We start from the raw sequence: 22,963 nt of genomic DNA, 5'->3' as shown, positions 1-22,963 counted from the left end.
TTTATTCTTTAAGATATACATCTATGTTGTGCAGCTAACACATATAATTAAAAAAGAACAGTCAAGGAGTTATCACTCCTAAAATTTTCAAGTCTGACATTCCCTCAGGAATGCAGTATTGCTTTTGATTTACTATTTTGGTAGGAAAGTACAGGGTTAGCTGGCAGCTGATCTGTGGTAGCTTTTTGTTTATTTATCTCCAGGGATGCCTGGAGCCATGATACTCCCTTTGGCCAAGATAGGAATAAATGTACTCGCTGGTGATATATAATGTGCTATTTAAAGGTTGAAGCTCCCTTAATTCACCTGTACTACCTTGTCTACCTTGTTTATTAAAAATATATAGTTGATAATCTGCATCTGTTTTGCCTGATTATATAGCCTGGTTTTGGCTATGTGATCAGTGATATATAAAAGACCCTTTGGTGAAAAGGAAACCTTGTACACTGTTGGTGAGAATGTAAATTGATATAGCCATTATGGAAAATTAAAACTAGAGCTACCATATGACTGGAATTCTCACTTGAGGTATATAGCCAAAGTGCCCTTCAATGGATGAATGGATGAGTGGAAAAGAAAAATGTAAGATATCTATATCTATATCTATATCTATATCTATATCTATATATTGCAAGTAGAATTGATTTATGGTTAATAGAATGACTTGTATGAGCCATAGTATTGCTGGCTCCCTCACCTACAGTGTGTGACAGGAGGCAATGAATAAAAGCCTTGCTTTCTAGCATAGCTATATTTGGGAATAGGCAACAGGCCTCACTCTCTTGTTCTCTGTATGTGTGAGAATGAGCAAAGAAGTGAGCTTCCTTGCACTTACAAGTGAGAGATGAGATGGAACGATGGGCTGAGATTAACAGGCTGACATTAATCAGTGTAAATATAAAATCTTGAGTTTCAGGTAAAAAATCACACACACACACACAGAGAGAGAGAGAGAGAGAGAGAGAGAGAGAGAGAGAGAGAGAGATTCTATAAAGAGATCTTGGGTTTTTAGCTCACCACAACTCAAAATTAGATTTTCTTTCTGGAGAAAGAAGGGAAAAGATGGTTCTGGCTGCAACTAAGGCTGAGGATGAGGGGAATGAATTGACTTAACTAGCTCGCTAAAGTGGCATCAGGTCATGGGGGTCACGAATGCCAAACTGAGTGTTTTTCCATCAGTCGCGTGGACAGCAGAGAAATGTAAGTGAAATATTGAGAATGCAGCGCCATGAAGGAAATGTCTCAGGGCGGCAAATGCCAGGCCGTTGGTCTGGTCCTAGAATGAATTTCTGAAAGCGGTCTCACTTTTGAAAGCTGCCTTGTTTGAAAAGCCTGCAGGGTCTAAGGGCCTCCCTGCCCGCCCTCCCCAGCCCTCTGCAGGCCCCGCCCCCGCCAGGCCCCGCCCCCGTGCCGAGGAGTCTGGGAGCTGCCCCAATCCCGAGCCCCAGTGCAGCCTAACCCCACCCCGCCCGCCCTGCACCGCCCCCTCTGTATCCCTGGAGACGCTTCGCGTCTGCTCGCCCAGCCCTGGCTTCGCCAAGTCCTGAAAACAAGAAGGGCAGTGGGGGCAGCGCCGGGGGCCTGCACCTGCCATTGGTGGAGGAGTCACTGAAGGGGAATGGAAAACCAGAGTTCCCCAGAGCCAGTCCACCGAGGTTCGTGACGCAGGGACCAGGCAGGGGCAGGGCTTCCACAGCTCCCTGCCCCCCACGGACCTTCCTCGCTGGTCTAGAGACTCCTCTCAGAGTTCCTCAGCTGTGGCCCTGGCTCCGCAGTGCACCTGAGCCTGTGAGGACAAATTAGTTGGCCTGTTTAGAACCAGGCAGGAGCAGACAGGGACCTGAGGTGTCCTCAGTTTGGGTAAAGGTAACGCAATCTCATAAGTCTGAGAGATCAAGTGGTTATCCCTAATGTCGCATTTGTATTGGAATAGAGGGTGGGGCAAAAATAGCTGTGAGCACCTGAAACATAGAGTTTATTCTTTATTAATTATTGTATTATTTTACATCTGAACAACTGTAAACCGACTTTTGCCCCACCCTGTAACATAACAATAGAGGTAGTGGCATTTCATTGGTTAGTGATTAATTTATCCCATAGTGTCTATATTTTTTTTTAAAGTTCCTCTAACCTCATAGTAAGTATTTGGTATTTGTTGTATGAATAACTTATTTCATGATGTGGGGCGGGGAGAGAAATTGTTCTATTAACTAATTTAAATTTTTTTTCCTTCTCTCCTTCGCTATTATTCTTTACTTCCTGATTTTCAGGCTGAAGTCTAGCTTGGAAAGATCTTCAGCAGAAACCTCCATTGTAAGTCAAGTGAATCATGCCTGTCTTCAAACACCTTTACTAATGTATATTTTGATTAACCTTCAGTAAATGTCCATTAGTAGGAAATCTATGTATTTAAAAACTTACCTAACTACCTCCCATGGAGTGCTAGAAGTGTCCAAAAATTATGATGTAGGGGATAAAAATTTAGTGACTCTTCAAACTCATGCTAATTTTAAAAATTCTTTTTGGGAGCATAGTTATTTGTATTTCTTCGGTAGTTTTCTTTAAACTTTCATAGTAAGAGAACTTGTGATGATCATATGAAAAGTTCTCATTGTTATAAATGGTTTTGAACATAGTAAAATCCTATTTATTTTGTATTCTCTTGATGACAACTAATAAATTTGCTTGCTGAGGTTTGTTGGCCTTCACCCTAAAGTGACTGAATTCTGGAGACAGTGGTCAGCCTCAGGCATTGTCACTCCTAAGTAGACTGTCTGCACAATGCTAGGCCTCCCCTCCTCCCTGTGTATTTCCTGATGAGGATCTCTCCTGGGAGAGTGGGCAACAACAGGGTTACTCTTTGAAGAATTTTACTTGGAGGCCAGAGATTTAAACTCACACTGTGGGACACATTCAGCCTGACCAGCACTCTCAAACCTTTCATCCCGTGTTTCTCCATTCTCATCTGTCCTTGCATGTGGGGGCCAAATTTAGAGACTAAATATGACCGATACAAGAGCCAACCAGCAGATCAAAGAATCCACCAACGATGAATTGGCTTCAGGCAGCCTTTTGATCTTTGTCTCAGCCCCCGTGGTGCCACATGCAGCGCAGGCTGCCCACTTGCTGGCACTGGAGGGGAGTGGGGGGGCGGGGGCTGCCTCTGGGTCCTCTTCACAGACTGCTTCCCCCTCAGCTCCTGGGGCTAAGCTCCTTTTGGTACCAGCTAGAGCAGTGGTTCTCAACCTTGGCTGCACATTAGAATCACCTGGGAATCTTTTTAAAATCCTGATTTCTGGGCCTCACCCTCCAGAAATGCTGTTTCTTTGTTACTCATGTTGTGGCCCCACCCCATAACAAAGAAACAGAATTTCCTGAGGATGAGGCCCAGAAATCAGGATTTTTAAAAAGATTCCCAGGTGATTCTAATGTGCAGCCAAGGTTGAGAACCACTGAGCTCGAGAAATCTCTCCTTCTCTCCCTTACCCGAATCTGAACCATTGCCCTTCCTGCCTTTGCTCCCATCTTGTGTGATTTCCTCTGTGGTCGTGAGCTAGAAGAACCCTGATGAAGTGCCATGGTTAAGGATGTGTTCCATTTCTGCTTCAGGCTCGGGTAGTTTAATTCCTCATGATTAGAGATCACCTAGGAGCTGGGGATACTGGCCATACCAGGAAAATGATACAGCTCAATTTAACAAACAGCAAAAGGCTTTCTTCACTCTGCAGGTAAAAAGTAAGCCTGGAATAACAGGCCCCAAAGCATGCTTGCATTTTTTCTCACTTATTTTCCCTCTGGCTACGTCTATATGCTAAATTACAACTATTTTCTAATTCAGCATAAATAAGACTGTATTTATAAAAAAAAGATAGTGATTACTTAAATGAGAAAATAATTTGTTACAGGATCTCTTTAAATATTTAATGCATTTCAAATATTAAGTGTGCAAAATTTCAGTACACACATTATCTATTATGGAAAACAAAATATGTGGCCATGTCTTGTGAAAAACAAAAATCCCCTTTTTCAAAAGGCATAGGCAAGGTAAGGTGTGGGGTTTAGAGTGGGGAGGGAGCCTGTTTAAATGCCACCCTAACTCTGGCCTGAAACTTTGCAGCATAGATTGCTTGAGGGATATTTTCCCCAATATGCAGTTAATACCTTTTTTCTACTTTATCATGCAGCTCTGATCACCCCCCATTCAGAGTTTGTGCCTTGAGGCTTGCCAGCAGGGCTTGCAATACTTACATTAAACTAAATTTAAGAGTAAAGGTGCTCCTGCTGCTAATGTTCTCAGATCAGAGGAGAGCAAAATGAAGGAACTGGAAGCTGAAACTTTAATGGTAGGAAACGTTGACTCAAGTTGTTAGGAGGGGGAAAATCACAGCTGATCTGTGTGACAAAGAAGACCTGTTCCTCTCCCTATATGACGGTGATGGTGAACCTAGGACACGCGTGTCAGAGGTGACACATGAACTCATTTTTTTGGTTGATTTTTCTTTGTTAAGTGGCATTTAAATATATAAAATAAATATCAAAAATATAAGTCTTTGTTTTACTATGGTTGCAAATATCAAAAAATTTCTATATGTGACACGACACCAGAGTTAAGTTAGGGTTTTTCAAAATGCATCTGATTTCATTAGTTGTTTATATTTCCTAGCAAAATAATCTAACCCCAGTAAACATAAAAAAGGACAAATTTTATATCCCATACTTGTAGCCCAACTTGGGGAGAGGGTGCTGATACATATCTTGATGGGATATATTGGCTGGATCAGAGCTTCTGGGGACTGGTCCCACTGTTTGTAAGTAGCCTTGTCTTCCTAGTATTTAGAGAAATTACAAGTAGTGTTTTCTCATTTTAAAGCACAATTATGCATTTATCACCCCTGCACCAATGCCCTTGTCATGCAAAGTGGGGCTCTCAGAAGAGTCTTGATTCATAGAGGATGGAATGCCCAGACTGAAGCAAGAACAGTCTCTGTTTTCTCCTCTCCTTTTCAAAATCCACTAGGGAGAGACAAGTCAGGGTTAAGAAACTGAGATGGTCCAGATTTGCTCTGTAACATTAGAGGGCTCTGCACATGGCGTCTCACAGCTGTGAAATAGGCTCGTGGGAGGTGGGTTTGGGAGCCTTTGGTGTCCCTTCAAAACTGTACGTGGGGTCCAGCCCTGTGTTGGTCATAATTTGTCACCACATGTTCTGCAAAGGTTGCCATTGAATAAGTTCTGGTTATGCAATAACTCAACTAATTAATGCAACACCTAATCAGAGAAATAGATTTTTTTCAAATTACAAAAGAATTAAGCCACTATATTATGAAGTTATAAAGTATAATACAATGTTTCTAATGTTTGCTATAGATCTTCTATATATTGTGCTTTTTGTGTATTGTCTGTTTCCCCCCCACATCCACTCCTATAATGTAAATTCACAGTCAGAGATCTTTGTCTTTTTGTTCACTATTGTATCTTCAACACCTAGAGTAGTATCTAGCACCAAGTAGTACCTTAATCCGTTGAATATATTCAAGGTCTAGATTGATGATGATTTACCCTATGTCACAAAGGTAGTAAATCCTGGAGGTAAATAATGTAAAAATCAAAAACAAGCCTTCCTGTTGCTTGGTGGGGCTCATGGTAGAGGTCAAAACTGATGGACTTAGTGGTGGTGGAATCAAGAGGCTCTGGCTTTGGGGTGCCTTTCTATTTAACAGTAAAAGTGTGGGTTCTTTGGCACCTAAAAGCCCTCACAGCATGTGACAATTTCATCATTCTATGTCCACTGACATTGTTTCCACACTTCTTCCTCTTCGGAGTAAGGTTTAGATAACTTGGTTTGTTTGTTTGGTTTTTTAAAAATATATTTTATTGATTTTTTACAGAGAGGAAGGGAGAGGGATAGAGAGTTGGAAACATCGATGAGAGAGAAACATCGATCAGCTGCCTCCTGCACACTCCCTACTGGGGATGTGCCCACAACCAAGGTATATGCCCTTGACCAGAATTGAACCTGGGACCCTTGAGTCCGCAGGCTGACGCTCTATCCACTGAGCCAAACCGGTCAGGGCTAGATAACTTGGTTTTATAGACTCACTTTTTTTTAAAAAAACATTTTAAAAAAATATATTTTATTGATTTTTTACAGAGAGGAAGGGAGAGGGATAGAGAGTTAGAAGCATCGATGAGAGAGAAACATCTATCAGCCGCCTCCTGCACACCCCCTACTGGGGATGTGCCCACAACCAAGGTACATGCCCTTGACTGGAATCGAACCTGGGACCCTTCAGTCCGCAGGCCAACGCTCTATCCACTGAGCAAAACCGGCTACGGCCTCACTTTTATTATTATCACTTATCTTCCCCACTGTGACTAACTGCATTTCCCAAAGATGGCCCCTATAATATCGTTCATCTCACATTCTTTCTGTCAATGTGACTTTGATGCTCTCTCATCAACTGGGGGGTCTATATTCACTAGCTTTGAATTCACAACTGGACGGCCTATTATTACAGCAGAAGTGATGCTATGTAACTCCCAAGGCCAGGCCCTAAAAGGGGAACAGCTTCCACCTGGCTTTTCTTAGGGATACTTGCCTTTGGACCCCTAAGCTGCCAAGTAAGAAGTCTAGGTTTGCCATGCTGTGAGGAAGCTCAAGCCATATGGAAAGGCCACTTGTACATATTCTGCCAGAGACCCCAGTTGATGTCCCAGCTAATAGTTGCCATCAACTATCAGATATAGGAGTAAAGACACATACAGATGCTTTCTGCTTCCCCTCATTGAGTTACCCCCAACTTCTAAGACTTCCCAGCAGAGGCCCCTGCCATTGTGCAGTAGTGAAAAGCCAATCCATTGTGCCTTATCGTAATTCCTGGCCACAAAAAGTGTGAAAGATAATAAAATGATTATTGTTTGAATTAATCTTTTTTAAAAACACTGTGTTTCGAAGTGATTTGTTACACTGTTTTCTTTGTGTGTCTCTCATGACAGCTGTCTCCATGTTGAGAATTATTCTTGGCATCTGTCCTTTCTAAGGGAAAGCCTTTATTTGTGAATGATAACGTTTTTTATAAAATAGAAAAATATGAGCAATTTTCAATTATTGATCATAGCAGGCAAGCAAAGCATGAACATTTGAAATTCGTAGCTGCCCTAAAAATCTTTACTTTTTAATTGCAATCATTTCTCTTATACCAACACTCCTGATTGACTGAATTTTCAACTCATTAATCAGATTTTCTCCTTCATGGTAGAGAGGCAGACAAGTAATAAATTGGCCACAAGGCATCTAGTAGAGGAAAATAATGAGAGAAGTAACCTGTGGAATTCACTCACTGAGTATATGCCCCTATAATGAATAACAGAGCTATAGCTCTGTGTACACCCAGGCATTCTCAGCTCAGATGATAGACTGTGGATCTAACAATGTCCTAAAATATTCTTTGAAAGATTTATTCTTTAAAATACCATTTCTGTGTGTGTGTGTGTATGTGTGTGTTTATTTGTAGTCTGGAATGACGACCCTACCCCCACTGCCCATGTCACGCCCCAAGCTTACAGCCTTAGCCAGAGAGAAGCTGCCATGCTCCCCCAGAACAACGCCACGGTACGTGACCCTGGTTTTCATTTCTCTTCCTACAGAATAAACTCCTTCCTGTAAGAATGCTAATAACATGTCTCAGAAAACAAGGTGTTTAAAGGCAAAAGTATATTGTTATATTTAGAGTATTCAAATGTGTGGTGTTAAAAGAATTGATGGACTTCACTTAAATATTAAGAATATATTTATTTAACAAGCTAGTGCTCATTTGATAATTTTATTTCATACTAGAAGCCCGGTGCACAGATTCGTGCACTGGTGGGGTCCCTCAGCCTGGCCTGTACCCTCTGCAATCCAGGATCCCTCAAAGGATGTCGGAGAGCCAGTTTCAGCCTGATCCCTGCAGGCCATGGCCAAGGGCCCCCACCAGTGCACAAATTTATGCATCAGGCCAGTTTTGGCCCAATCCCTGCAGGCCAGGCCAAGGGACCCCGCTGGTGCATGAATCCATGCACCGGTCCTCTAGTATGCATATAAAATCTTTGGCTAATCTCTTTCTGCTCTACTCCTTCCCCCTTCCCTCTGAGATTCATCACTCTGTTCCATGTTTCCATGCCTGTGCATTGAGTGTCTGCCCCCTGGTCGTCAGTGTGCGTCATAGCTATCAATCAAATGGTAGAACGGTCACTTAGGCTTTTAGATAGATAGATAGATAGATAGATAGATAGATAGATAGATAGATAGATAGATGATAGATAGATTCCCATTATATCATAGTTGCTATAAAGCTTTGAAAATACATTTTTAAAAAAAATGTGTATGGAGAACAAAATGCAGAAGCTTTAGGAATGAATAGTGTCTGGCTTCCAATCCACAAGGTCCTGAATACTGATTTCTGCTTTGGGGGAAGGAAGACACAGTCTTACTACTAGGGTAGATTGGCAGGCACGATTTAGCTCCTGAAATGACTGTGGGGCCTGCAAACACACCATCTAACTGCTGCTGCCAGTGAGGGGCTGCAGAACCTCAGAGTTGTAGCCCAGAAACTGCAGGACAGAGAACTTGATGTATTTTGTCATAATTATGAACATTAACTAATATTGCATTTATAATTGTATTGATGTTTAATAATGCACATACTCTTTATCAATGTAAATAATTTGCATATCTTGGTCTGATTATTTTCTTACATACCTGCTTTTCAATTCCTGCCAAGCATAATGATCAAAGACAGTATTATGAGACTACTTTGTTCTGAAAAACATCATACCTCATTTTTAGTATTTCTGGGAAAGACCGAAGCCCCTGGACCAAATAAATACATTTAGCTAGACTACATAAAAAACACTTTTATAATAGCAAATCAAATTTTATTTTCAAATTTTTCAAAAAATAATTTTTATAAATATATAATTCCAGGATATATATTGTTATGGTGGTATAACTGGTATATTATATTATACAAAGATACATATGTATATATGCTAATATATATATTTTACTTTTGAGCAATGTGAAATATTAACACAGCCTGAAAAAGATTCTTCTTATTCTTGTTTTTAATTATTGAAATTACATTTACTTTACAATATGAGTAAAAATATAGCCAATCTCACATCTCCAAAATAAGATGGATTTTCAAAGAAAACTTTTTCTTGTATTTGTATTGAATAAAAACATTTTTTATCCTAACCATTTAAAGCAAAGTTTTGTATCAACATTCTCCATTACTTCCGAATAAAAATAGATAATTGTTCAGTTCCATACTCCCATGCTTATAAACTATTAATAATATGCTTATATTTAAAGGTTAAAGGGAGTGTAAAGAATAAAACACTATACATGTAATATATTTCTCAGTAAAGTGTTCTTAAAATCACTTTGAACTTTTAATAATTATTTGAGTTTTATCTATGACTTAAAAAAACACTCAAGCAGCATTTCAGAGCAAATTTGTTAATGTTTGGAACAAATAAATGTTACACATTTGTATCCAATAGGTAGTCTTAGTTCAAGATTCTGTGCCAAACAGAATATGGCTTCGTGAAAGTTATACTGTGAAACAGCATGAGTAAAATGGAAGATCTCCTAAGTTTTGAGTAAAAATATTCCATTAATTAAAAAATGCAGATTATTTTAATGTGTTTGGTTTTTATTTGTTTATACACTGGGTTTAATATTCTTCCCTGCCTCTTTCATATGAGAAAATGAAAATTTAGAAATTATCAATCAATAACCTTACTCTACAGCTACTACAGAACATTTATTATATATGGTTTTATGCCCTGAATATTTGTGTTCTCCTGGTGGCATTTTATGTTTGGTAGGTTTTCTACTCAATAAGGCACTGCTTTATTATTTCTTTCCATTTCATTTAGGTCTGAGTTGATCAAAGAAAAAGGTGACATAGATCATTATCTGGAGGTGAAGATCAAAGGATTGTCAAAAGAAGAGGTTGCTGCGTAAGTATAACCTCTTAAAGGCACTTTAATATAAAGTTTGTTTCTTTTGTCTTGATTTCTTATTGAAATTTCAGTTTTCCTGTGCAGTACACCTTTTCATTGGAACTTGACATTTAAAAATTAAAGCTCATATTAAATAGTGATAAGTCATGTCTATTGATCTTACACATATCAAAGTCTTTAATTTTATGGCTCTCAAAATTCTCATATTTACCAAGCTATTATACTGTCACATTTGTAATATTTTAGTTAAATCTGTGCCGTTAATTGCTTATTAACCTCCATTTTAAGGTGTGTTGCCTCTAGGTGGGTGAAAAAAAGCTTTAAGAGAAAGATTCATATATCTTTTTTTCCTAGTGATCAAAAAATAATTCTTACTAATGTGTTTCCTCCCCAACCCAGAACCCACAAAAGATTTAATGAATCATAGTTTATTGGTTAATTTTTAAATAATTCTAAATTGTATGAATTTAGTTTTTAAATAAACAATGTAAACTTTGCCATTTTACCACTAGTTAGAAGCTAATTTATGTTGAGTGTAAAAACAATTTTAAAAATCCATGTAGGTTAGTGATAAATAAATAGAAAAACAGCTAAACAGGTTTATATTTCTTACCTATAGACTTGGTGATTCTGTTATCAGATCTTTAGTTGTAAGTATTGAAAAATCAAATCTTACAAATGCATGTGCATCTTGTAGAATTCATTAAATCATCCAATTAAAATATTTTATGAAGAAATACTTTAAAAATTATATTAGTATTGTCCAGGACTAATGAAAAAGTATTACTAATGATATTTTTGATATAGATTTTTATATAATCTAAAATTCTAAGTTTCTTGATGTATTTCCTTTTATCAGATATTATTTTGCCAATTTGAATATGACAGAAATAGGGAATAGCTCATTCTGTCGGTAGATACTTTATTTTATGGAGTGACAAAATTTTACAGTAGCTGTAAGCACTTCTTCTTTGGAGCTCTACTGACTGCCATATGTAGTATCTGAGACCTTTTGTTAAATGCTCTTCTGGTTGTTAATTTGTTAACTTCCCATGGTAGCCTGTTGGCTAAAATGAAAGGTCAATATTGTCTGATTTTACATACTTCTTAAAAGAAAAGTACATATGAGTGACACTTGCATTCTAATTTAAATATAAGAACACCCAAACAGCTGTAAGTGGCTTAAGAATTTGGGCTTTAGTTTGGAATTAAACTTCTTCTTCAATAATTTAACAAGTTGGAAATCCATATATGTAAAATCTGCTAAGCTCTCAGTCGGTATTGAAGAAAACTTTGATCTAAGACAATGCGAAATAGGCTATATTGATGCGTATTCTCTTAGTAATATATTTTTTCACTAAGGAGATTACCAGATTGATTTTAAATTCAACAAGTAGCACTGGGTAAATTTCAGTCCTTAATATTGCATTTTTCTTAAAGCTACCCATCTGTCTCTAAAGTATTCAGACCTTCATTAAACAGCACCCTCTCTCATCTTCCAGCTTTAGTGTATTGCCATTCCTTTGGCCTAGAATGTGTTTTCCCTTTACCATGTCCTGGCTGACTGTTACTCATTCTCAACTATATTAAGTAACCTTGCTAGCCTAATACCTGTAATGAAACCTACTCTAAGACCTACAATACCCAGAATGCCTCCCATCATGGCACTTGTAGCTTTGCATCGATATGGCTACTTTGTGTCCTGTCCTAGACGATCAGCTCCAGGAGGGCTGGAGCCATGGGTGCTCACGTGTGTCTTTAGTGCTTGTACCTGTCTCACAGGTTTTGAGCCAGGTACGAGGATATCAATGAGTGGTGAGCATGTGTCCCTTCATCGCCTTGTACATGTGCCCTGTCTAAAATGCCCTCCGCTTTCCCCACTCCTGTGTACTTGCTAAACTTTTTCTCTTCCAGCCTCTGCCTGCTTCTTGCTCTGTGAGGCCTCCTCTGGCTCCTCCTCACCCACATGCTCGAGTTCAGAGCTCCTGCTTGAGCTCTCTTTAGTAACCACTGACAATCATGTTTGCGTGGGGTTTTTCCTTCCTGATTAATGTTTAACAAACTATAGAATGTGACCCATTAGTGGGTAGTGGTTATGACCCATCTGTTTGGGGATCTTGACCAGCATTTAAAAAAAATGAAAGGGAGGAGAGTAAAATAGAGCTTTAGAAAGGCATGCTTTGCACAGAGTAAGGCTAATATTGGGAGGGCGCCCAATGTGATGAAATAGAGTGCGGGTTCTACTACCAGACTCCCCAGACGCCAGCTGCACACTACTAGCACTGGTTGATTTTGGCTGAGCACTTAACCTTCCAGTGTCTCACTTTCCTCATCTGAAAAAAATAGGGATAATAATGATAGGGCCTGGCTCATTCATAGTTATGAGGATTGAGTTGTTATTTATTAAGAGATGGGAACATTTTGAGTAGTATTGGTCTTGAACTTTTGCTTCATAGACATGCATAAAGCAAATACATGTGTACATGTACTGAATGGTAATAGAAAAGTCTTTCTTACTGTGAATTGCCATAGGAAAAGACTCTGCTCTAGACTTAGAGTCCTTTGCAAGCAGGGATTGTTTTTCATTCTCCTTTTAAGACTCTTCTGACTTACACAAAATACCACTTTATTGCTTGCTTACTTTCTTTGTAGGAAGGATTGAAGAAATTTAAAGTTAACGTTTTATATTACACAGCTGTCAGATTATAAATAGAAAATAAAAGGCAAATGAAGGAGAAGTAGGTAAATATGCTTCCCACTAGAGTTAATATAGTTCCCCTGAGGAAACATTAAGTTTCACTCTGAACTCCTGGGCAGACTGGGCAAAAAGGGAGAGGTAATGGACTATGCATTTCTCATTACCTGAGGAAAGGAAACATATCAATTCTTCAAGAGAAACAAGCTTTTTCCTGATAATAAATTCCAAAAGGAAGCTATCACATGACATCATATAAGGAAAATGGAGCAACGTATTATAACTTTGCATACCTAATAAATAATAAAATGGATATTTTGCTTGTCATAAATATTATATCTCTTAGATAGGTTTTACTTCAAGCAAGATAGCAATGGGTAAGATAGATTAAATGAATCCTGTAAGCTGGTCTGTTTTAAGTGATCCTTACAATAACCCTGTGAAGAGCTGACATTGCTGCCAGAGACCAAGGCAGAGAGAGATTCGGTAATTTGACCAGGGGGATCTAATGTCATAAATAAGCTGAAGCAATAAGATAGGAAAAGTGATTCATAGAGAGGAAGGAATGACTAAGCGAGACAGAAAATGGATAAGTCATACATGGGAGATCAGAATTCCAGACTCCTCCGAATTCCCATTACCACTGTGGCCCTGGAACCTCCCTTCGGGTCTACCTCATGAGGATGCGGTCATTCTGTAATCCTGACTCAGACATCCATAAGCTCCCGTTAAGCTAGTCTGGAACAACCTCTTATCCTACAACCAGAGCAGCCAGAGAAATATATTACTAGACAGGGAATTGTCTTAAAAATTTAGTTTAGTGGGGTTTTTTTTCCCACTGGAAGATCAAGATCAAAATAAATAGCTAAGCACATTTCCTTCCTATATTTGAATTTACAACATAGAAGTACAAAAGATGGTAAAGTCTCAACATAATGAGAAAGAAGAGAAAAAAAAAAGAGAGAGCTTCCAAGATTTCCAGATATATATTTTAAGAAAGCAGTTGGAATATTACCAAGGATAAAAAGTGACATTTCATAATGATTAAAAGAGGTGGTTTATCAAAAAGACATCCTAAATGTTTATGTTCCTAATGACAGACTTCAAAATACATAAAACAAAAAAATGATAGAAAGAAAAGGAGAAACAGTAAGTCCACAATTACAATTAGAGATTCTAACACTGCTCTCTCAATAATTGATAGAAAAATTAGTATTATTGAAGACTTGAATAATACCATGGATCAGCTTAATTGACATTTAGAGAAAATTCCACAACATCAGAACACACACTATTTTCAAATGTACATTGAACATTCACCAAAGGAGATTATATTCTGAGCTATAAAATAAAACAAAAATGAAAGGATTTCTATCCTACAAATTATTTTCTCTTACAACAATTAAATCAAGTTATAAATAATTGCAGGAAGATCTCTGGAAACCCCCACCCCCACCAAAAAAAAATTTTTTTGGGAAACTAGACAGTATACTTGTAAATAAACTATGGATCAAAGAAAAAAAATCACAAGGCAAATTAGAAAATATTTTGAACTGAGTAAAAGAGAAAACATGGTATGGAATACAGCTAAAGTAGTGCTAAAGGAAAGTTTATAGCATTAAAATGCTTATATTAGAAAAATAGAAATGTCTAAAATCAGTGTCCTAGGCTTTCATTTAAAAAAATATAGAAAAAAATTATTTAAACTTAGTTAGCAGAAGGACAGGAATAGTGAAGTGAGAGCAGAAAACAAAAACATTAGAGAAAAATCAATGAAACTGAAAACTAGTTCTCTTAAAATATCAATAAAATTGATTTGCGTCTAGTCAGACTGGTCAAAGAAAAAGGGAGGAGACACAATAAACCCTTTCAGAAATGAAAAGACACATCAGTATAGATTGTCCTAATATATAAAGAGCCAGGGTCCGTCATGACTGAAACATCCAGATGGACGACCAACCACCAGACTAGGGTGCTGGCCAGCACGGCGGAAGTCAGTCCTGGATCCCAGTGGCCCACAGTGGGAGCCGGTCCTGGGTCCCAGCGGTTCGTGGCAGAAGCTGGTCATGGGTCCCAGTGGCCCATGGCACAGCAGCGGGAGGGAGCTATGGGCCCCGCCGCCCGCGGCACGGCGGTGGCAGGAGGGAGCTGTGGGAATGGAGCCATGCTGCCATTGAACTGGCCTCTGGGTCCCTCCTCCCACCCACAGGCTCCAGGGAACTGGCATCTTGGTCCCTACCCCTGGCCCTCAGGCTCCAAAAACTGGGGCCATGCTGAGATTGGACTGGCCTTTTGGTCCCTCCCCCCTCCCACAGGCTCTGGGGAACTGGAGCCATGCTGCAATCGGACTGGCCTCTTGGTCCTTACCTCCCCCAGCCCACAGGCCCAGGGAACCAGAGCCATGCTGTGATGGGACTGGACCCTACCCGAGGGATTCCAGATTGTGAGAGCGTGCAGGCTGGGCTGAGAGACCCCCCTGAGTGCATGAATTTTTGAGCACCAGTCCTCTAGTACAAACATAAGAATGCTACTTAGGGAAAAAGCATTATGCTGATAAACAACTTATATGGAATGGCTAAATTTCTTGAAAGACACTGCCAAGTTGGCTTAAGTAGAAATAGATAAAACAGAAGGTTTATCTCCCTTAAAGACATTGAATTAGTCATTTAAAACCTCATAAAGAAAATTCCAGGTCCATATGGCTTCGCTGGTGCATTCTACCTAACTTGTGAGGAGGAAATAAGGCTAATTTGGCTCATATTCTTCAAGAAAATGAAAAAGGAGGAAACACTTCCGAACTCCTCCTACCAGACTGGAATTACCCTGATACCAGAATGAGAAAGAGCCAGCTCATAAAAGGACAACTATAGGATAATATCTCTCATGAACAATGATGCAAAAAACCTTAAAGAAAAAAATTCAAAATGAAACTAAATAAATAGAAAAACCTCTGCTTCAAGAAGCCTCAATCTTATGTAAACAAAAAATATTACACAAAGTGTATGTTCTGCCAAAGTAATACATTAAAAGGTCTTTTTCTGGACACAAAGTGCATTATGTACACTATCTGTACTTTGCTTTTTGTATGAATATATTTTGAAGGTCACTACAAAAAAATCTTAAAGAATAGTAACAGTTGGCCTGAGCTCCTGCCAGGGAGGCTGTGCACCATGCAAAGTCCTTTCCATTTGGCCTTGGTGCAAGGAATACCCAGCCTTGCTCTCCTGACCCACACTCCTCAGAAGGAAGCCTACAGACAGAGGGAGTGCAAGCATGCTTACCTGTGTTAAGAAACCTAGAACTTCACCATGGCTGGGGTGGCTCCGTTGGTTGAGCATTGGTTCCCATGAACAGAGAGGACACCAGTTTGATTCCTGGTTTTAGGTTTGATCCCCAGTAGGGAGCCTGCAGGAGGCAGCCAATAGATGTTTCTCACATCCAGTGTCACTCTCTTTCTCTCCCTCCAAAATATCAATAAAAACATATTTTTTTTTAAAAAAAGAAACCTAGAACTTCATTATCATAAACAAACAAATATACTCTGGTATTTGAGAATATAACACAATACAAAAGTAAGAAAAGGTGAACAAAAGAATACTCAGCCTGAGCTGAAACAAAGTTTCCACAGGGAAAGGAGACCTTTTAAAGATTTCCAGATTGTTTTTTACAGACATTGTAGAAAATCTTGTAAGATGTACCTGATGCTATGAAAGACTTTAAAGAAATGGAGTTTTTTTTTATTGTACAAAGATTTGTCTTTTTATATAACCAGTTACTTTGTTTTATGGGTCAAATTTTTGGTTTTTGTTTATTCATTATGGATTTACCTTTAGTATTTTCTTCCCTGTACTTTCTTTGACTTCATGTCATTGGTTATTTTCTTAGGATTTCTTTTCTAGCATCCTGAGTTGAAAGCTAGCTTCTTCACTTATCCAAGTTGTTCTTGTTTTCTAGCAAATACATTTAAATTATAAATTTCCTTTTGAGTACCATGATGACTTCCTCCCCCAGGACCTGATATTTAGTTTTTATTCTCTCACTTCTAAATCTATGAAAATTTCCAAGATGGTTTCCTCTTTAGGCAATTAATAATTTAGAAATATATTTGTAAATTTTCAGGTGAATAATTTTTTCTCATCTTTTTTTTTTTTAATGAGAGGATTCAGGATTGTGAAGTGAATTTATTTTTGTGCTCAGTAAATGAACCCTATATGATATCAGTTAATGAAATTTCTAGCGTGTCCAGTACATGGTCAATTTTTATAAATATTTCTTGTACTTTTGAAAAATATGTATTTTCAATTTATTTGGTAGACAATTCTATCAGAATCTAATAATTAGATTGAGCCTGTTATTTTAGTCAAGCGCACCAGTTGTTATTTAAAACTTTCTTTGAAATATATATTTTTTCCTCACCCACAGATATACTTTTTATTGATTTTTAGAGAAAGGAAAAGAGAGAAATATAGAGAAACATCTATGTGAACCCTCCACCTTTCAGTGCATGGGACGATGCTCCAACCAATTGAGTCATACTGGCCAGGGCTATATAAAACTTTTTAACCTCTACTTTATTTGTAATCTTCGGGGGTGGGGAGAGGCATTAAAATAAATTTCTCCTTTTTCTGAAATGTTTATAAATCTTGAATCTATGTTATTAGATGTATTATTTCCTAATTGCTATATTTTTCAGAAAATTAATCTATTTATGAATCACTGATATGTGTATGCCCTTTAATATTTTATGATTTCTTTTTTGCTATATGTTAATCAAGGTATACAAGCTCTCTTTTTGTTGGCATTTTCACTATTATATGAAAATACAGAACAAACAAATGACATGTTCTCTGTCTCTAGGAAGTTTTAATCCCTAATATATCTATTTTTACTATTTCCTAAACATTTGAATTCAAAGCTCTTTTATTTTCTCACCTCACAAATACTTCCTTTAGTTCTTACAATATTCTTATTCGTATACATATTTGATTTTATATACCTTATGCTCTCAGTTATAAGTAAGAATTTTCTGAATGTTTGAGATAGCTACAATAAAATTAATACAACATTCAGGAAAAGAAGATATTATTTGCAAGTATTGTCTAACCAAAGCTTCAAAAATGATTGATTTATTTTTTGGTTTTATTAATTTAGTTTTTACTAAATGGAAAACAAAATGTATGTTCTGGAAGTTTGATCACTATGAACACATGGCCTGTGAGCAATCCTGGCCCAGCTCTTCCTATGTGCAGTACAGCCCTCCTTTGTTATGGTAATTAAAGAGCAGACAATACGAAAGGTTTCTTCACAAAGCTTACAATTTGGTAGTTATCTTTTAAGCATTCAAGTTTGAAAGGGGAAAAATGTATGCTTAAAGTATTTTTGATACGGGGAAAATTAAAATATGTTTCGTGAAAAGATGAGTATTCCACAATAGAAACTTAAAAACTCAAATAAATGAGGTCACCTGCTGCCCTAAAATAACCAGAACTTGACATTTCTCTTCAGTTAAATTTACTGCAGATTTCTTATGCAAGAAATAGAAAAGGACAGAACTGGAATGAGCCTAAAATTATTTGATTTAGTTTTTAATTTATTTTATCCAAAAAAGTCAAAAGAGTGTAGTTAACAGAATACCAATGGGTAGTTTGTAATGATCAGTTTATAAAGATATTTTTTTTCTTATGACAGAAGAAATGTCATAATGAAGAACTGTAACTGCAGTTTTGTTACTTACTCTTACACTATGGTTCATTATGTTGCTGAATAGAGCATGAATAGTATTTTGTTTTCATTTTTAATTTACATGATTTTTCCCTTTGAATTTAAACCAGTATTGTTTTTCTTAGGTACTTCTCATGTTTGTAGCCCATGCACGCTATTTTTTCGCCATTATTTAAGTATTGTAGTATTATAATATTGTAAGGAAATAAGTTTGAAAGGAGCAAAATTAAAATGTATGTGATAAAGTTATAGGTGTAAAGAATTGATCAGTTTACTTTTTCCAAAGAAACCTCTTCATACAGTTGTTTAATGTGAAAGGCTTTTCTTGAAAAGGTTAAGAAAGTTCTAATCAACTTTTGTACATTATGTAGAACTTCATTTTCTAAACTCTGCAAAAGAAAGTTTCATATTTAATGGGAAATCATGAATTATTCCATTTATTATCTACTTCCTCCTTTCAAAGACACGATCTGGATAAAAGGCGGGGTGAATAATTTCAAAAAAATACAATACATTTTTAATGGGAAGGTGCAAACTACAGATTCTCATGACTATTAGCAAGTGTAGAGGAAACAGAATTTTACTTGCAAAACTCGTCAAACTCTTGAAAATATAAAATGTATGACATACTTTAGTAAAAAAAGAGCACAGTGAGCTGAAGTTCTCTTTTTAATGCAACTTGTTGTTTTTACTAAGTTTTAACTTTATATTCTCCAGCCTTACATTTTTATTAAAAGTTTGATGTTTCACTCAATTTATATGGAAACTTGATAGTTCTTTTATTTATAAAGATATGTAGATGAAGAACTGAAAGAAAAATTTAAATATCATTTGAGATGAATTGTTTTAAAAGATTTCAAAAAATTTGGAGAGCAATCACAGAATTATGTTTTAAAAAACAGTGATATATTATATGGAGTTTTATATTAATTAAAAATTATAAATAGTAATTTAAACAAAAATATGGGAGTGATGAGTTAATGTAATCATGTTTACATGAGTGTGAAGTCCATTGTTCATAGTGATGTAGTATGAAGCTTATATTTTGTTTTTCTCCTTTTTTATGGTTCATTTTCATTGTATTAGGATGCAGAACATAACAGAATTGTTATTCAGATTTTTTAATAATTATAACTCAATCCGAAAACTAAGATTATTTTCAAGCTTTATTTTTTAGCTTATGTTTAATTGATTAAGTAACAATATAACCAATTTAATACAATTGTTATATAACTGTTTTCCTATAGTGGAAAGTCATAGTGTAAATTTAAAAAACAGCAACACCAACAACAATACTAGTCAATACGGTTGCCTCATTTAGCCAAAGTTGTCTGGACTCAATTGAAGTACTTCTGGCTTGAAAATACTTTCACTAAAAACTCTTTTTAAACAATGACATTCATTTTATACCTTTCCATGTATGATCTGTGTCTTAAAACATCTTTTGTAAAAAAAAAAAAAAAAAAATTAACTTCTCCAGGGAGTTTGCAAGTAATAAGAGTATATATAAAGATTTTATTTGTAATTAAACCTCATACAGAGTATTCTTCCAGTACTTTTTCACTTAATTTCTAAAGAAAAACTTTTTTAAAATGTGGTTAAGTTTAGTAAAGATTTTTCAGTAATGAAAACATGTGGAAGCCGTGGGTAGATATTTTGGTAATACTTTATATTGACTGATGAATAGTTTATTCATTTCTGATTGATTACAATTGCTGTACTTCAAATATTTGATTGAATGGGAATCACTTGAGTAAATCATTTTCAACAGGGTATGTACCTGAAAAAATGCCTTTATGTTACAAGAATTATTTAAAGCTATTAAAAGGATTGTAGTCTGTCTACTAAATAACCATGGTTTTCCTGTGATACCAGGTAACAACCACCAGCAAAATTTCTATTAGATTGATTAACATTTATTATTTCACAAAAAGTACTGCCTTTTTGCTAAATATCAGTTCAACATATTGAATCTGTCTTTGTTTCATTCTACATGAATATCCTGTATATTCTAAAATAAATCACCCATATTGAAGTGAATTCTTATTGTGCTACTGAGAGAATTCTTTGCTGATCAAAGTTTTTAATATTTTATCTTTGTTGAAATACTTATATTAGTAACAGTCCAATTTATAAAATTCTATGAGCTAAACTTCCTTAGTTATCATTGTTGTTGTTATTTTTATTATTAGATTTTTTAAAAACAAATTAAAGGTTGATTTGGATTAAATAGTGTTTTTCAAATAGCATTTTTCAGTTGGTATATATACTTTTAAAATGTTGAAAGTCTGACTGTGCTTTCTAACTTTGATTATCAAGAGATACAAATATGTATTTTCAAAAAATATAAAGCAAAACGTATATGTAACAATTTCCTCTAAAGACTCAAATTAGTAAACTTCTAATTGTTTAGAAAAATCACAAAACCTCTTGTAGGGTGGATCTAATTTATTTATTTTTAAGTTATCAATAAATCCAGCTATCTAAAATAAATCATAATCTAAACTGAAACCAAAATCCTGCTGTATTACCAGTTATTAATGTTCTGATTGCTGATAACATTTTTATGTTTATTAGTTTTTTCAGTTGATTATTTATTTGGACAGTGATTCTAATAAATTTTCAGGAGTAGTTTAAACTAATATATGCATTAGTGGTGTTTCGCTTTTATTATTTTGGAATGAAGCTAAAATGTTATATATGTCAATCTTTATTACGAGGATGTTTAGATTAAATTATAGCAGTATATGAAGTATATTAGAAGAAAATATGATTAAAATTTCACAAAGAAAATCAAGATTATTATAATGGCTATGATGTTAAAACTCCTATTATATGACTAATCATAGCTCCAATAATATCAGTATGAGTTACTTTGTTTATTAAAAAATTAAGCTTCAGTGATCATATTATGTTCATTATTCTTTAAGGATGTTCTGCTAAAATGTTTAGGAGAAATTAATAACAATGTTCATTTTAATGATTAAATCTAATTGTAATGACTAATTATTGGAAAGGATAGATTCTTTGGTCCCAAGTATAACAAATTCTATTTTTTGAGATATTAACTTCTAAATAGTTAAGTAATATAGAAAATAAGCAGTTATCAGGTTATTTAAGACTTGTGGATATACTGAGATGCAAAGTGTCTTTGTTTTAGATAAATCATAATTTTAAAAGGAGTTTTATGTATATTTAATTTGGATTAACAAAATGCTTCACTAAGTGTGTGAATGTTCATCTCTAAAATATATTTCTAGTTTTTCCAAACATGAGAATTGAATGGTTTGAAAACTTCATCTGTGAGATGCCATCTGCCCTATTTACATTTTTAAGAGTTGAGTATTTGTTAACTGATCTCATAGACAGTTACATGTTTTGCTGTTACCAGATGGATGAGATAGAATACCATGCATAACTTTACATTTATCTTCTTTGAGTGCCACCTTATTTGCATATCAATTAAAATAATATCTGTATTAAGATGGATAATGAAAGTTATCAAATTTACATGAAGTGACTGCAGTTTGCTGAATTTCCAGTAGATGCCCCCAGAGACCAGTCAACTCATTGGAAATCCTTTAAATTTGAAAAGAGACTTTTTTATATTGAAACTTTTTTTTCTTGCTATATTTTGAAGTACCTGGAAAATAACTAAAGGTCATAAAAAGCTCAACTTTTCAATAGTTATTACACAAAAATATGTATGCGTGATGGTAGTGTGATTCTTAATCAGCATTAATCAACACTATTACTAATCATTGTTAAAAAACAAATGTGTAAAATTAGGAAAAATGCTTTCAGTTTTCATTGTGATATTATTCTATATGCTTTTAAAGTTAAGTCATTTCAAACGTTGCTAATTTTTTTTTCTTTCTGATTTCTCTTAATATGCTGAAAAAATTCTGTATCTTTGCTTTAGCTTTTTTGGAGGAAATTGTCCTTTTCATGAAAAACTATAAAACACAACCAAATAATTTATGTGATTGTTATCAGTGTGTGTGTGTGTGTGTGTGTGTGTGTGTGTAAAATATATTTTCCCCGTTCTAATTATACGTAATATCTACCCACACTGAGAAGTATGGCTAAGAATAGTGACTCACTTTATTCCATGGAAATTATATTAACTGAAGCTATTTAAGTATTAATTTAAGAGTCAATGTAATTATCCCGTAGGTGATTCCAATAACATTTATCCCTACAATATGAATGTAAGACTCTTATAACTGACACAAAGATAACCCACTAGTGACTTATAAATATTAATTTAATGGAATAAAAGTATTATCCTGACTTTTGATTAGATATTACATATCTTTTGAGTTTATCTTTGTCAGATTAAATAAAAATTTTATGATCTTTTTTAAAGTATGGTTTTTTATTGAATTGCTTTTGAAATATTTTACTGAATGTGAAGTTTCACCTTGATACAGTATTTCAGTTCATAGTATAAAGAAAATATGTTAAATCTATTAATTCTATGATAGAATAGTTGATAATGCATTTTGATTTTGAAAGTGTGTCAGTAAGAGAGAA

General features: G+C 35.7%; 1 protein-coding gene across 4 annotated transcripts in view; it reads left to right on the top strand.

Annotated features, from left to right (window-relative positions):
* Positions 1-1,537: 1,537 nt before the first annotated feature.
* Positions 1,538-22,963, top strand: part of TTC29 (tetratricopeptide repeat domain 29) — a 163,644-nt gene continuing 142,218 nt past the window's right edge. For 2 of the 4 annotated variants that reach the window (XM_070417227.1, XM_070417225.1), the window contains exons 1-4: positions 1,538-1,655; positions 2,271-2,313; positions 7,515-7,612; positions 9,925-10,008. In XM_070417227.1, coding sequence (XP_070273328.1) covers positions 7,521-7,612; positions 9,925-10,008 — 176 coding nt within the window. In that variant the 5' untranslated portion in view covers positions 1,538-1,655; positions 2,271-2,313; positions 7,515-7,520. Of the gene's footprint in view, positions 1,656-1,779; positions 1,867-2,270; positions 2,314-7,514; positions 7,613-9,924; positions 10,009-22,963 lie in introns of those variants that run through there. The other 2 variants (XM_070417226.1, XM_070417228.1) reach the window with 2 other exon arrangements.

Source organism: Myotis yumanensis, unplaced genomic scaffold (genome assembly GCF_028538775.1).
Source record: "Myotis yumanensis isolate MYYU_CA2020_CCGP unplaced genomic scaffold, mMyoYum1.0.hap1 SCAF_5, whole genome shotgun sequence".
Lineage (NCBI taxonomy): Eukaryota > Metazoa > Chordata > Mammalia > Chiroptera > Vespertilionidae > Myotis > Myotis yumanensis.
This window is presented reverse-complemented; position numbering and strand designations above follow the sequence as displayed.